Genomic DNA, 16,151 nt, shown 5'->3' on the forward strand with positions numbered 1-16,151 from the left:
GGGAATTGGTATTCTCGTTGGCCGGCGAGATTCTCGAGAAACATTTGTGTAACGGCGCCATTTTGGGAAGGAGACAGGCAAAAGCGGCAAAAATAAAAAAATAAAGCGAATCATTTCCCAGGACTTTTAACAAGTTTATGAGATGAGCACCGTGGAATGGCTGATACGTACATGGGCTTCTTGACCTTGTTAAGGAAAAACTAACAAAAAAGGGAATGGCAACTGTCAAAGACGGCACGAGCTAGCTAGTAGGCTGTGACTGGCTGATTAAGCAAGCTATTTAGCTAACAGAAGAAGACACTATCTGCAATGTTGAGAGCACCTATGAAGTTATTGGAAGAGCTTTGACTATATTACAAGGTAGGTATTTTAACATGACCCATCCAACGTATCATGGTCGCGGAGTAGTGTAAGTTGTGGCTAACCCAGCTTGCCACAATAGAAGTTACTAGTAAGCGAACCGTTAGCTATTTGGCTACCAAGTACACTAACGTGTTACCTGACATCCAAGAGTTGTGAGTTAGCTACTGTAATAGCTCGATAAGTTGTTTGCTAGTACAGCATACATCAGGTAACTAAATAACTAGTGTAAATTCGTTAGCTGATGTTAATCCGATTTTGTTAGTATATTAATAACCAATGGCTACTAATCAAATAGCTATACTTTTTTTTTTTCTGGCTACGTACACGGTAGTTAGCTAACTGTCAAATAAATGGGCAGGTATTGTGCTGTAACGCTACGTTTTGTAGCCTTCTCGTTTTCATTCCTTTCTTTTGTCAACTTAAAGCCGTTTGTATGGTTTGATTCTGCCTGTAACTATGCTGTTATCATGCTTTCTCTTTTTGGAATACAGGTGGACAGCCTCTCTCCATAGGATATCCCAAACAAGAGGACAGACATAGCATTACTAGCTACTCGACTTCCGAGTTGCATTGAATGGGATCAAACATGTGGCCGGGCTTTGTAGAAATACAGAACTGTTTCACTTTGCATATTATTTGAGGCTAATATTATGTGGACATCATGCATTCGCAAGACGAGTCTCCTCTTCCAGTACCAAGTCTTCAATGTTTATCTTGAGAACATGTACCCCCACGATTAAAAGCTGAAGTTTTCGATAGCTAGTTTTGTTTTTGACAACATGTGAACACTGACACTGTCTAAATTGAGCAAATATGATTTAATGGTATATATGTGAGCACTCCAAACCAACTACTGAATCACTAAATCTTTCCTAAAGAAATCGTAGTAAATCCACCCCAATGTCATCTTTGTAAGTTTGGACACAAACCTCACTGGATTTCCTTCACCAACTCTGAAGGACTGTTCTGCCATCTTGGAACAGGAATAACACGGCAAAAATGGAAAGTTAGTTTGGATAATCAACATCGTCATTTTGTAAATATCTGCATAGTACATGTGGGGTGCAGATTTAACTGAATAACACCTGCTGGTGTGAACAAACACTGGGAGAGTCTTGGGATTACAGCGCAGCAGAAGCCTCGGCTCAGTCCTCTGGAGCTGGTTTGTATGACTTTTGTTATTGCACCCCAATATCTTACAAAGATGACCTGATATTGGCATTACTAGAAATCAAGCAAAGCAAGTTTGTCATGCTCTTCAATCATTTAAAAAGTGGATATGTCAAGTGGTGTCAAATACTCTTTAGAGTTTACGTTTAAAAAACATAGTTTTGTTGATATATATATATATATTTATATTTTTAAAGAAGTTAGTCTTATGTGCCATTAAGCTTTGGAAACAATTCCACTTATGTCTGTAAGTGCCTTTTTGGTGAGTAGGGAAATGCATGTAGCTTTCAGTGGTTTTGTCTACATTAACTAAATATAAACATAGCTTAAGTTCTCGGGAGTTAAAGTTTTTCTATTTAGTGGTGTTGTTAAATTATACAACTCTGTCACTTTCATAAAATATAATAAAAACATAGAAAATATATTTTTGGAAATAGATCTGCCCACTTCATTTTTAATTAACAAATGATCTTTGTGACTGACGTTACATATATACATGTGATATATTTTCACGCAAATTATTTTGGATGTTGTGAACAACTTTTTCAAAATGACTGTCCTCAAGTAATCATGCTTTTTTAAACTTAGCCTTAGCCTTTTTACTTTCATTTTGAAATAATTGGTCGCTTTGTTAACCATACAGACCCATATACAGTTGTGGGAATAAGGTTTGTGAACCCTTTTGAATTTCTGAAATACCTGTGTGAATGGCTCCTTAAATATAGCCCATAAGTCCTAACAATAGATAACTGTGATTTAACATATAATACACAAAAAGTGTACTTATACATGTCTTAATTGAACACATTGGTCAAACAAAACAGTATAGGTTGGAAAAACTAAACTGTAATGTTTGGTAACTGGTTGAACCTATTTCTGTGGTAGTATCCTGAAGCAAGACTTTTCTATAGTTGATTATTCCTGTACAACAGTTATTAGGTATTTTGGACCATTCTTCGTTTTACAAAACTCTTTCAGCTCATTGGTATTCTTGAGACGTCTTACATGAGCAGCTCGCTTCAGGTCGTGCTACAGCATTTCAATAGGTTTGAGGTCAGGACTTTGACTTGGCCATTCCAAGATGCAAATTGTCTTCTCTATAAACTATTCTGTTATGGATTTGCCTTTGTTTACGTTTGTTGTCATACTGCGTGACTCAGCTTATTTTCTGCTTCGGGTGATGGACTGTTACCTTGATATTCTCCTGTTTAAATCTCCTAATACACATTTTAATGTATTACTCCCACAATTATTTGATGCTTCACAAGGGATGAGGTTTTAGTATGCAGTTTTTTTCCCCTAATGTAGCATTTTGCCAAAAAGTGAAATATTTGTTTCATCTGTTCATAGAACACATTTCTGGCAGTGCTATGGATCATCCAGATGTTTTTTTGGCACACTTGAGTCAAGCAGTGGTTTCTTTTGTGGTGTTCTTCCCTGGATCTCGCTGTTTAGCTTCTCTCTAATTGTGGATTGACACTAAACAATTGTCACAGATTTTGTAACCTTTGGGTACTTTACTACTTTGACAGTTATGCAGCATGCTTGTGCTGTAGTGATGGGATGATTGTAACGTGAACTCTGATGCACTGTTCATGCGCATTGTAACTTAATCCCATTGTCAATCCTCGTGCCTATCTGTTGGGCCGTGAAGTCTTAACCAACATGACTGGAAAGAACTTCTATGTAAACATTCAACGTGTGATATTTATTCATATTTATTTCTGACCAGCAGATGTCACTACTGAAAATCTTTTTTTTATGCAATGCCTCAAAGGTTGTCCATCGCTACCATGTTGTGATCTTTGCTGGACTCCAGATCCTAGAGAAGCAGCTGAACACATTTTGCTTAATTTCAACACTATGTATACATCTTGACTAAACGGTGTCCAGGTCTTTGCTTATGTGGCCTTATGAGCCCCAACAACTTTTCTCCCGAGGTCTTCTGAAATATATTTTAACTGGGCCATATTCCACTTGAACCAGACCTCTGACCCACACCTGAATGTAATCTCTATAATTGGATCACCTTCTGCTACCTATTTCACATTAAGTCGTTATTCTTTAGGTTTACATAACTTCCCCAACATATGCTGTTCATGTTTGACCACTCAAGACATTTTTGGGTGCTCTTTGTTAAATCATACTGTGTTTCTCTATTGTTTTGTCTAGGATTATATTTTAGGAGACATTTATGCAGGTCATTTAAAAAGGTTTCACAAACTCCATCTTACAACTCTATTCATGGAGGTTCCTCAGCACTTTGGCAATGAGATGAATAAATCGTATGGTGATATCTCCTCGAGGTCTCTGGCAATTTCCACCCCTGGTTTGGAATCACTAATTTTCTGATACTGGATGCATCTCAGAGACTGACGTGCCCATGTAGGCAATATTAGCCATGTTTATTTTTTCCCCATGTCGTTTGCCTTTTTGTGAGTTAGTAGTAGCGTCTGCTCCCTGCCGCGGTACATTACATTTCCTTTCACAGCTGTGTTTGTGAGACACCTAGGCTTACTGATGACCAACCCTCAGAGGGAATCATCTGCAAATATCCTGTCATGGTCGTCCTACCTCTATCAGTCAGGCCCTGTGTTGATGAGTTCATGTCCATTTCATTGGCTCGCTTCTTTTGATGCACTCATGGCACCGCAAGGCTTGGATTCCAGTGTTTTTCCAGTGGAAATGACCTCTGCTGTCATCCTGCTACACTCAGTGGGGAGTCAGACTAGATCTGAGCCGGGAAAACTCCATTCTGTCACCTTGCCTTGTGTCGGTCGGTTGGTTGGTGGTGCACAAGAAACCGTTGGACTTAAAAACAAACACAAATTGGCCTGAGTTGCTGTTTTTCTAACGCTGTCTCATGTTTTTAGGGGCTGAGGAAATGAGGTGTTGATGTCTTGCCCACCTCACTGGAGACTCAAACCTAAATGGCGCAGCATGACTTCACTCCAGCCTGGCTTAATTTCCCCACAGCGCCGTCCTCATCCAAGGTACCTGGAGTGTTTTGATGAGTTATACGTCCACCGCGGTGGGGGATAGTGGTGGTATGTAGCGTGTGTGCGTGCACGTGTACAGGATCTTCCAATTGTACTATTTTGAAGACACATTTTCTGTGTATTGAAGAGACAAACAGGACAACAGACTTTATAAGTTGTTGTTGTTGGGAGTGCTGGTTGACCTGACAGTCTGTCTTCATGTGTTAGCCCTCTCAGATCTATGACAAGCCTTTCCAGTCTCCCGCCGAATGCCTGGACAACCACAGGGATGTAAGTCGCCGGCGCCGCCACAACTCATCCGACGGCTCGGAATCTGTCGGCGGATGCGCTGGAGGTACGGAACTGCGTCACAGCAGTCATATTTGAAGCAGAAAGTCTGTTGTCCGCTGTAATGTTTGCTTGTTTGCCTAGGTTTGTTGAAGATATTTTACCATTCAAATTGTTTTTCGGGACAGGGATTCCTTCTAAATTCAGGTTGAATTAAGTAATCTGTGGTCCTTTGGATAAAGTCTTCATTTTGTTTAATTTTTCCATCTAAAGGCATGAAAATATTAGTCAAATATAAAGCAAGGCTGCCATTCCCACTTCCTCTATATCTGTTACAATTATCTTAGATGAATTTCAACCTATATTATGGTGGACATTTCTGGCGGTAAGTCAAAAGGCTTCACAAACCTTTCCCTGCAACTGTGTGCTTTTAGAAACATTTGTTGCATGTTGTTAGTGCTTCCCCCAAAGGACCTTCTGGGCAAGAGGGGAGCCTGTAAACCTAAATGAAATGTATATAAATCGCTTATTATTGGTTGACATGCCAAATTCCAGATTTCATGGTATGTCTTTCTAGTGAAAAAAAAGGATGGCACAATACTTCAATGCTTTTTCCTAATTAAGTAAATCCATATCCTTTCCCTCCCTGTATTTGTCTTTGTAAGACTATTGCATGTGGTAAACCCCAAAATATCTGTTTCGCAGGAGGCTACTCCAGGAATGAGAAGAACGGATGGAGAGTCCGTAACGGCAGTGAAGGCTCGAGCTCACGCGCTCCGCTCCCCCAGCCTGGACCCCAGCCTTTCTCTAAGAGCAAATGCCTGGGGAAGGTTCAGCAAGGCCACAGGGACAGACGCAAGAAGTTTGAAGCTGAGGACTTTGTGAGTTGGGTGTTAAGCCCTATGGAACTGTTACCTTCTTGTGCACTTTTGTCCTTTGACCACTCAGGGAGTCCCAAGGTGCTCTCAGAAGATCAACCAATATGACACACATTGATTTGTGCGTAACCTGTTGGTTTGCCAAGTCCGCTTGGTGCAAATTCTCTGTCTTCTCCAGATGCGTCACCTTTAATATTATTCTCATATTTTTGGTGTGGATATAAATTGAGTTGTATGTATGTTTCCAAATCCTTGTTGTGTACGATGTGCTTAGTAGTTCGTGTGACGGTAGACGCTGTTTTTCCTTTCAGCCCTCACTCAACCCAGACGCAGAACGTGAGATCAACCATAACAGATCTGTTACCACTGGCGTATGGGGTGAGCTCTCCGTTCTCTAACTTCATTTGAATTAAAAGCGTGTTCCTTGGGTGACCTTTTGAACAGAATAGCCACAGGCCTTAAATTGACCGGCCGGCTGTTTTGCCGTGCCTCCTGCTGTTCGTTGTAGAACATCCGCCAAACCCTCAGTCCCGGACCTCTAGAATGACGGTGATCAAACGTGTCTCCAGGGAGGAGCCCCCGACAACTCCGCCCTCCCCTGCCACGCCCCAACAGCAGCACGCCTCGTCCCACAACGGCGCTGGACCCTCCGTTTACAAGGGGCCCGTCCTCAAACCAGTCAGTCTTCCAGTCAAGGTGAGTCGTGTCCCTTTTAACCTTTGACCTCCTGACCTGGCAGGACTGGGGGCGGTGGGCTGTGTGGAATAAGTGCTTTTTCCCTCCTTCAACGCTGTCAGTTATTGGCGTCCTGTCGGGTCAGTGGCTTTTTCAGGCTTATTTTTGGTTGCTTCTGTGAAAAGCTGGTGGTTTGGAATGGTTGGATTCAGGGCTCCGGATTACGACCTCCGTATTTTGTGACCCCCCCCCCCCCCCCCCCCCCCCCCCCCATTCTTGGCTTTTGTTTGGTTGCATTTTTAAGGGGTCACATCAGCACAGCCTTAAGATGTTGTTTTTGTCTCCTGCCTGTTTAATGCTCTGGTCAACTAGTGGTGTCGGCATGAATGGAAGTTTTATTTGCCGTGTGTTTTTCAGGCCAGTCGATCCAGCTCGTTGTCCCCGGTTGATAAGGGCAGTCCGCCGCGGCTCATGATGCGTCTGACACGCATGCGTTCAGACCGCAAGAGCCACTTCCTCAAAGCCCTGAAACGGGACGCGGTGGATGAAGAGGACCTCCATCACCATTGCAAGGTGAGGTCCAGGTGTTATGCGTTTACATGCGCATGTCACTCGGAGAGAGAAACTCCCCCTCAGAACCCGTTTAATGGTCCAGCTTGACAGACGTTCAAAGGGGAGCGTGTGAAGTTGTTTTTCCAACACTTACTGTTAATTGGCTGTTCTTGTGCTCTATTTGATGCCCCGTGCACTTTCATGTCAACCGGCTCTGCCACCGCCACTTTCAAATGATCTGGCCGACTGTCGTTTTATTTGACCCCCCCTTCACCCCCCAGGACGAAGATGGTTTCCATTTGCAGAACAGCATCATGGGCTGCCGGGATGAAAACCTGAACCGCTATGAGTGCACCGTCTCTCAGGAGAACAGTAACACGAACGCGTTGCTGCGCTCCTCCACCTTTCCCCAGCAGGAGGTGCTGTCCAGCTCTCTGGAGGCGGAGCACAGGTAAATACTGTTATTTTTGCTGCATCTGAGGCAACTTGGTAGACGTTAACTGTATAACAAACACATCTGGTCCCTTAAGATTTATAAACACATTTTTGGGGTTTTTATTATTTATTTCAATAAAACAAAATTGATTTGCAGCTTTCAATAACTATTTTGTTTAAATGTCAGTGTGATTCGGACCTTTGGTCTGAGGCGATGCAGCGCAGAACAAAGCTGGCCATAAGGCCAAGTTTGTGTACTGATTGTGACAAGAACAGGGACAGCAACGGGCCCCCCAAACCAGGTACTCCGCAAGTGTGGACCAGGACCTCATGTCATCCTAAAGTTTAAAACGGGAGTAGACTGGGAAAATTCCCCAGCACAATAGTATAGCAGCGTAAGACCTTAAAACTTTGACAGGGGGGTCCGGCGACACTGTGGCCCTACCCGGGGGAGGCCCCGGACAGGGCCCAACAGGCAGGAAATCAATCCACCCACATTGCCAAGCATCAACCATAAGGACACCCACCAACTGCAACCACCCTGAATGAGGGCTGAGTATTGCCAGCAGAGTACCGCACAAGTGCGCAACAGAGAGACAACAACAAGCCAGTGACTCTTCCCCCGAAAGGCATTGGAGTGAGGGCATCCCAGTGGCGACCAGAGCCCACCGGGCAAGACAGCAAGGGTGGACAGTATCAAGCCTTCTGGTCACCTTCATGCCCCGGGGCAGACTACACCTAATCATAAACCGTGCTGTAGAGATTAGTTTTTAGTAGACACTTGAAAGTTTGCATATATAATGAAAAAGATAATGGGCCCAGAACCGAGCCTTGAGGAACACCGAAGCATACCTTTGACTTGTCAGAGGATATGCCATTCACCCTAACAAACTGATATCTTTCAGATAAATAAGATTTAAACCAGGCTAGAACATATCCACGTAGCCCAATATTCCAGTCTCTCTAAGGGAAGGGAGTGATCAATAGTGTCAAAAGCAGCACTAAGATCAAGAAGCAACAGGACTGATGCAGAACCTTTATCTGAGGCCATTGGAAAGTAATTTGTTACCTTCAAGAGTGCAGTCTCAGTACTATGATGGGGTCTGAAACTGGACTGGAGAATTTCATAAATGTAATTTGTCTTCAGGAAGGCATTCAGTTGTTGGGAAACACATTTTTCTATTATTTTTGAGAGGAACGGGAGGTTTGATATTGGCCTATAATTGTTTAATATGTCGGGATCCAGATTAGATTTTTTTTAGAAGAGGCTTAATTTCCGCAATTTTTTGTGAGTTTGGTACCCATCCAGAGGAAAGGGAGCGATTTATTATATTCAGCATTGGCTGACCTAGCACAGGAAATAGCTCCTTAAGTCATTTTGTTGGAATCGGGTCTAGCTGACAGTTTGTGGGTTTAGAACTCATTACAAATTTAGTAAATGTGTCGAGCGATAAGGTATCAAAAAATTCAAGTGTCCCCATTGACAGCTGGCCAGGGAGGTTCAGGTCATTTTTAGGACAACTGAGATTTTGAGGGCCATAACTATTTAAGGAGCAGTCAGTTATTTGTTTTCTAATGGTGATGATCTTTTCATCAAAGTAGTTCATGTATTCATTACAACTAAAGTGAAGACCCACTTCACTTGTTGAGCTTTACATTTTGGATTGTTTTTTCTCCAGCTCAATCAGGTTTGAGAAATAAGGTGATCGAGCAGACGTGAGTGATTTTCAGTATTGTAGTGTACTGTCTATCCAGGCTAATCTGAATACTTCCAACTTGGTGGAGCGCCACTTTTGCTCCAATTTTCTGGTGCTCTAGTATTGTCTGTGTACCAGGGAGCAAGGTTATTGTTGAGTCTTTTTGTTTTTGGTGGTGCAACTGTGTCTAATGTATTTCGCAATGTTGAGTTTAGATCCTTGATTTGATCGTTTACAGATTTATTTACTCTGTCGTTAATGAGCAAACTTGTAAGAACATCAAGGAATTTATTTGTAGTCCGAGAATTTATAGTACGGCTTTTGAAACTCATTGTTTGCGGAGCAAGTGGATTTCTTGTTTTAACGGTAAATGTAATAAGACAGTGATCCGATAATCCAGGATTCTGGGGGGAAATTATTAGATCTACAATATCTATTTCTCGTGACAGGACTAAATCTAAGGTGTGATTGTGGCAATGTGTTGGACCTGAGACATGTTGGATAAAACCCATTGAGTCAATTATGGCTTCAAAGGCTTTTTGAAGAGGATCATTGGACTTTTCCATATGAATATTGAAATCGCCAAAAATGTGAATATTATCTGCCATGACTACAAGGTTAGACAAGCATTCTGGAAACTCATTGAGGTACATTGTGTATGGCCCGGGGGGCCTATAAATAGTAGCTGTGTAAAACAATTTATCGGCCTGGTTAACTTTCATGAGTAAAACCTCAATAGAATGAAAATCAGTGGTGTGTTTGAGAGTAAATTTATACTTACTGTCATAAATATTAGCAACACCCCCTCCTTTTCGGGATGCAGAAGGGATATGATCACTAGTATAACCAGGAGGAGAGGCCTCATTTAAGGCAATGAATTCATCAGGCTTTAGCCATGTTTCACACAAACCAATAACATCTAGTATATGATCAGCGATTCATTCATTTACTGCAACTGCCTTTGGAGCAAGGGATCTAACATTTAGGAATCCCATTTTGAGATGCAAGGTGATAGTCATTTTTATTTGTGTCCGAGGTGGAGGAAGGCGTTATCTTAATAAGGTTGTTTTTGTTAGCACTACCTTATTTAACTTTTCTCAGCCTGGAACGAGTCACAGTGGCAATAAGTAAAGATATACTAACTACTCTGGCTATGCTATCGACAGACTCCACTATGCTATCAGGCTGGCTAACAGCCTGCGGCCTGACCTGCACCCTATCTCAGGTGAGGCTATAGGAGTGAGACTCCTGTCAATGTTCCTAGATAAAAGAAGTGCACCACTCCAGCTGGGATGGAGTCCGTCACTCCTCAGCAGATCAGGCCTGGCCCTATTTCTGGGAGAGTCCCAAAAAGAGAGCCAGTTATCTACCAAGTTGAGCAAGTCTGCTGTAGAGCTCGTCACCACCCCTAGCTGGGAGGGGGCCAGAGACAATTACTCGATGCCGACACATCTTTCTAGCTAGTTTACACGCTGATGCTATGTTCTGCTTCATAACCTCTGACTGTTTCATCCTAACGTCGTTGGTGCCAACGTGAATAACAATATCTCTGTACTCTCTATACTTGCCAGTTTTAGACTAGCACCAGCCCCAGATTTACGGCTACGTCGGTGGCTCTGCCCCCCGGTAAACAGTGTACGATCTGATTCTTTAGTCTAATACTGCGGGTAATGGAATCTTAAGCTCTGTTTCCATGGTTTTCCGGTCTGTGCCACGTACAGTTTCATTTTTTAAACGGTGGGCTGACCAAGAACATTAGGAGAATGGATTTCAGTTTGAATTTATAGTTTTTCATAACTGAAAATAAACTTGCCATTCAGGTGAGGACGGCTCACTGTTTGGTCTGCCTAATGAATATAAATGCCCACTTTATATACAATGCAAAGTTTCTCTCACCCTTTCCCAGGCTGTTGAAAGAGATGGGTTGGCAGGAGGAGAGCGAGAACGATGACACGTGCGCTCCTCTGACGGAGGATGAGATGAGGGAGTTCCAGGCCATCAGTGAACAGGTAACGCCTCCTTCACCCTCTCAAAGTCCCGCGTACCAACTTCACGTCCGTGTTACTTAGCTGTTGGGCCGCGCGTTCTTCTCAACGCTTGTTTTCCCGCGTTGCCCTGCTGCTGAAGTCAGCCCCTTGCCCTAACCTCCCGCCGTCTGTCGTCTCCAGCTGCGGAAGAACGGCCTGAGGAGAAATGGCCTCCCGAAGAACGGCCCCCCCGTGGACTCCCTGGCCGTGTGGAAGACCGGCCACCTTGGAATGACCGCCGGCGCCGCGGAGGAGACGGAGACCAGCAGTAGTGACACCTCAGACGACGACGCCTGAAGCAGTCATCGCGAAGGACCCTGGACCATGACTCTACCGCCGCCACACTTCCTGTAATCAGAGGAATGTGGTCACCTCGGGGCCTCCAACCGAGTGGGCCCCCTCACAGACACCCTCCCACCATTTCACAGAACTCCCTTCAACAAATGGACATGCTCCAAATGGACTTGGGGGGGGGGGGGGGGGGGGACGGGACGATGACACACGACGATGACACTGTTGTGGCTTTGTAGCAAGGCTCCTTTTTTTTGAGGGGTGGGGGGGGGGGGGGGGCTAGAGATTTCAATGCTGGACTAAATGTTTGTTTCATCACTGAAAAAGTTTGAAAATACGTACCGTATGATGAATGTGAAAAAAGGTCCGTTCTGGAGGCTATTAATTAATAAAATGATTGCAATTCACAATATATCTTGTCTGGTCGAGGTCCTTACACTGCATAGCAAAATGGGAATAAAGAAGATTGACATTTTGAGCAAAGTTTGGAAATGCGGGAACCCGTTGTGCTTTTAATTTATTTCCCCCACGTACGTTTTATTTCATTTTACTTCCCTTCTTACTCTTAACTGTTAACTGCTTTACAGATGTGGTATGTTTTTCTTGTCCAACCCAACATTCTCTGCACTTATTGTGAACACACACACACATTAGCCTGAAGGTAACTGGGGGCCAATTAGATTCTGTATTCTTCAGCCATTGTTCCCCTGCACCTTTCCATTTCCATTGTTTTGCTTGGGTTCTGTTTATGTCTGACCTAAAATTCCAGACAATTCTTTGATTCATTCTGAAGAACTGCTATACACGTAAATCTCATTTGAAATGTTTCGCCTTTTTTCTTTGTTTTAGCGAGCAGTAAATTATTTCAGACCTCAAGTGATGTTTCAGGCTGACTTTTGCCGACATTGCTTTGGATCAGGTTGAAGTCATGCAATTTGCATGAATCTGACCCGGAGAGACTCAAGTTATCGTCGTGGTCTGGGGCCTTATGCATCCGTGGTTTCCACCTTGGCAGCACAGGCTTTTGCAGCCTCCAGACAGCTATTGTACCTGCCTCGATGCCAGGCTTTAACGCCCCCACACCCTTATCCTCCCTCAGGTGGTTACTGGTTCCAAAAACGGCAGCATCGACCTGTCAATAGGGCCAAACAGGTGGCAGGAGGCGACCCCCGGGGAGGTGATGCACTCTGGGTAATACTATACGGTGGCACGTCTCTCCTAGATGTGAGTTTAGCGAGCTGCTTCGGCTGGATGGGCCACAGATATGAATCAGGACGGTGGGGCTATGTCTGTGCCTGGCTTTGCCTTGATGGTTGGACTTTTAACGTTCCAGCCGACTGTCAAGGGAAGCGTTATGGGTAAGTGGAAGGGCATCCTTGAACATTGCAAATGTGTTTGTATAGCAAAGAACGTTGCCGAACTAACTTAAGATACATTTGTATTTCTGTTGCTTCATCTGAAACGAATGATCAGGTTTGTGGGTAATGTGCGAGACTGACATTAGGACGTAGATTAGTTTTCTTATAGTGACAGGAATCAACAGAAAACTGCAATTACCTATTTAATACGCATTACAACTGTTTCTAAGATCTGTGTTAATCGTAAAGTAACAGTAACAGTCCAACAGAGTCCAACAGAATCTCAATTCTTAACTTTTATGTCTAAACTTTTACATTTTATCATTAACTAATACCAAAACAATGTTCACTCATGTGTGGCCAAAGCATGCACTGAAGAAAATAAATTTTCAAAAACCCAAACTCAAATGTATTTCAAGCATAACCTTTTCAAAATTGGATGGGAATCACAGCTCTGTTTTTGCACAGTGAATACCATGTCAGAGCGTGGGTACATTGGTACAAAATTTCAAAGTAGTACAATTTCTTATTCAAGAGTATAATAGATGTCTTTCAGATGATTTAGTTGGACCCCAAGTTAATGAAAAATTATATTTAATGTTCTAATGTATTACTACATTTTAACATGTATAAACATTTCTGAATAAGGAAAACACAGAAGTGCAAAAACAATATAAAAATAATAAATTATTGATGTTCATACCAATCTGAAGAAACTAAAATAAAAAGGAATCATAACTCAGCCTCCTAAAGGCTGTTCAACAAATGAATAAATAATAAGAGGGACCTTCCGGATCTGGCCATTCATCAAGGTTCTGGCCAAACAAAATGAATGAATACAGGAAATAATTTGTTGCTTTTGTTTATCTAATAATGTAGCATAATTAGTATGTTCACAGCAATTTAAAATAAATTACCTCGCTTTCTTACAAAATGTCCCTGAATATTGCTTTCATTTGGCAAGCGACCTGTTGTCTATAATGACTGAATGCTCATTTAGGTGCAGCACATCTGTGTCTCTGTCTCCAGTCATTATTAATGAGATACATATTCCCCTGCTGTGAATGAACAGAAATACCCCACAGTGGTACCAAGTGGGAAGATGTATGTGTCTTTGGAGATATGCCCATTTAGCTGTGCCTGTGAACGCTTTAATCTTTACCATGGTGTGTTGGAGACCCATCAAATCCTTTTATTTGAATGTGGTCTTGAGCGAACATACTTGGAATAGAGTCTATTTAGGTAAAATGTTTTGTTTTTCCCTTGTCAAAGTGATCCCACACAGCCTCAATTATGTTGAGCCTAGGGCTCTGATGTGTCCAATCCAAAGCTTAAGTGTTTCTTCTCCAGACCTGCAGTGGAAATAATAGGTCTTAATGACCTTTGTCATAATGAAAGAAAAAGTTTTGGACAGTTGGTCAGAACTTGGAATTTCTTGTAAGACTCTTCTCACAGTGGAAGTAAACACCTGGATATCCTTCTGTTCCCCAAGGAAGTGAGCGTGAGTACCAGTAAAAGTCTGAAAACACTAAACCATTAACTTGAATGGCTCAATGTGTCCAACATTTTGACAGGTACTGTATGCCAATGTCACATAGTGTTTTTACATGCTAATGAACACTTACTGCCCGGATAAACACTTTCCTCCTATCAGTTTCCCGGTGGCCTAAGACCAGGTCTTTATTATATGTTGGTTTACTGTATGCAACTGACCATTAATCAGAAAATATTCAGATTTGTACCCCCACAGATCCATTTAATCCCTTGCAAAATCGCAAAAACTATTTTTAATTTTTTTTCTTCATGTACTGTATTTGTCTTGTGATTGTTGAAGTCACTCTGAAGATGGAGGTGACATATGATTCCGGTGTAGTGGTCACATGGGACAGTGAGGGTGGCCTGATTAACCATTGTGCTCTGGTCGTGACCTTGGAGGGGGCGCAGTATGTGGACATATTCCTTCTACCAAGGTACAGGTGTGAATGGATCGGGATCAATAAAGCTCAGAAGAGTTGATCTCAGACGTCATGTAGTTGTGTTTTCTGCTCTGCTACACTAAGAATGAATCACAGGGGACAATTTACATGAGCATTTCTCAGTATATTCTTAGCCAGTTAATCTGCATTGTCATTTTGCATGTTTGCCACTGAGGATGGTCAGGGACATTTACATTAGATTACCACAAAGGGCTCTATTCTTCTCTGTTAGCCTTTCAGTAACCTGTGAACAATGAGTTATTTCATTAATGTTTTAACAATTTCATGTTTCATGTGTCGCTTGTTGGTATTTCCCAGTTTCGGCTCTTTCCTGTTAGTGAACCTCACTGAAGAGGTGAACCGCTCTTTCCAATTGACCTGCTTCGACCAATCAGGGGAACTCTACAAGTCACAGAGGGTTATTGTCACGCCTTGTGAGTGGTCTTGTAATGGGCAACACTTTTACTGCTGTTATTAGATGGTGCTGTTTCAAGACATTCCGTTATTATACCTCTCTGTGTCCAATCACTCATTACTATCACGTTTTATCGTCCTTCAGGTTCTCTATCTACCACTTTACCATCCACCCCCATCCAGGTGAATTGGACCGACAGCATTGCACATCAGAACAACCTGTAAGCTCGCCATGTGTGTCTGCATCTGAGAAAATCAATCACTGGTGCAATAATAGGGATGTGAATTGAGGCTTAGGTCCTCACCATAGCCTGAACTCAATGTCTTTACTGAGTAGTTTTCCACTGTGCCACTAGGGGGCACAAGATCACTTGTTATGTTCAGGCCTTTTTGTTTTACAAAAGATAATGTAGGTATGCTTTCGTTTATCTATAACAAGGATGGACACAGTTTTTTCTAACATTTTGTTATTTTTATTTTTTATTTAACTTTTCACACCCAAAAATCTATTTCTATTAAAAATCCCCAAGTCCAAAATCCTATTCCCCACAAATAGAAACAATTCGCCCACTGCTGATTTCTTGGTACTGAGGGGATTTGAGTTTCAGAGTGAGGTTACTGTTAACAGCATGACAGACTTATGAAGAAGTTAATTGGAGTTTTCCATGAACAGACAGAACCACGATGACTTCGAATGAAGTGGTCTTTGATATGTACTACGATCCAAAAAATTCCCTGAATTGTTAATTATTCCAGGGAAATACTTATTTACGTACATGTGCCTCACTTTTGTTTATAACCTCTCTCTTCAAATCAAAACATTGGGATTTTATGAATAAGTCCTTTTTTTCTTGGAGAGTGGTTAACTAAACAACGAGAGGACCGGGCTCATCTTCATACTGAAAATGTGACGCTGCTCAACTTTCTCAGTGATTTCATCACAGATGTAAACAGGAAAGGGACAAATCAACCAAGAACTGGTCCAAAAATGGAATCCCTCCAGGACATTTATCAGAACTGCATATTGTATCTTATTTCAGTCTGTGGAT

The 16,151-nt window shown here is 42.4% G+C and overlaps 1 protein-coding gene across 4 annotated transcripts; it reads left to right on the forward strand.

The window, feature by feature from the left end:
- On the forward strand, nucleotides 1-11,548 carry LOC105021745 (vasculin). 4 transcript variants are annotated; one of them, XM_010889624.4, is made up of 11 exons: nucleotides 1-360; nucleotides 855-1,525; nucleotides 4,407-4,526; nucleotides 4,740-4,866; nucleotides 5,505-5,680; nucleotides 5,989-6,055; nucleotides 6,186-6,373; nucleotides 6,770-6,925; nucleotides 7,186-7,355; nucleotides 10,943-11,045; nucleotides 11,205-11,548. In XM_010889624.4, exons 3-11 carry the CDS (start codon nucleotides 4,464-4,466, stop codon nucleotides 11,358-11,360), a joined length of 1,206 nt encoding a protein of 401 aa, XP_010887926.2. In that variant the 5' UTR covers nucleotides 1-360; nucleotides 855-1,525; nucleotides 4,407-4,463; the 3' UTR covers nucleotides 11,361-11,548. The 4 variants fall into 4 exon arrangements, with proteins under 4 accessions (XP_010887926.2, XP_010887928.2, XP_010887927.2 ...); XM_010889626.4 differs by lacking the exon at nucleotides 855-1,525; XM_010889625.5 differs by lacking the exons at nucleotides 1-360; nucleotides 855-1,525 and adding an exon at nucleotides 2,075-3,839.
- Nucleotides 11,549-16,151: the final 4,603 nt, after the last annotated feature.

This window comes from Esox lucius, chromosome 14 (genome assembly GCF_011004845.1).
Source record: "Esox lucius isolate fEsoLuc1 chromosome 14, fEsoLuc1.pri, whole genome shotgun sequence".
Classification (NCBI taxonomy): Eukaryota; Metazoa; Chordata; class Actinopteri; order Esociformes; family Esocidae; genus Esox; species Esox lucius.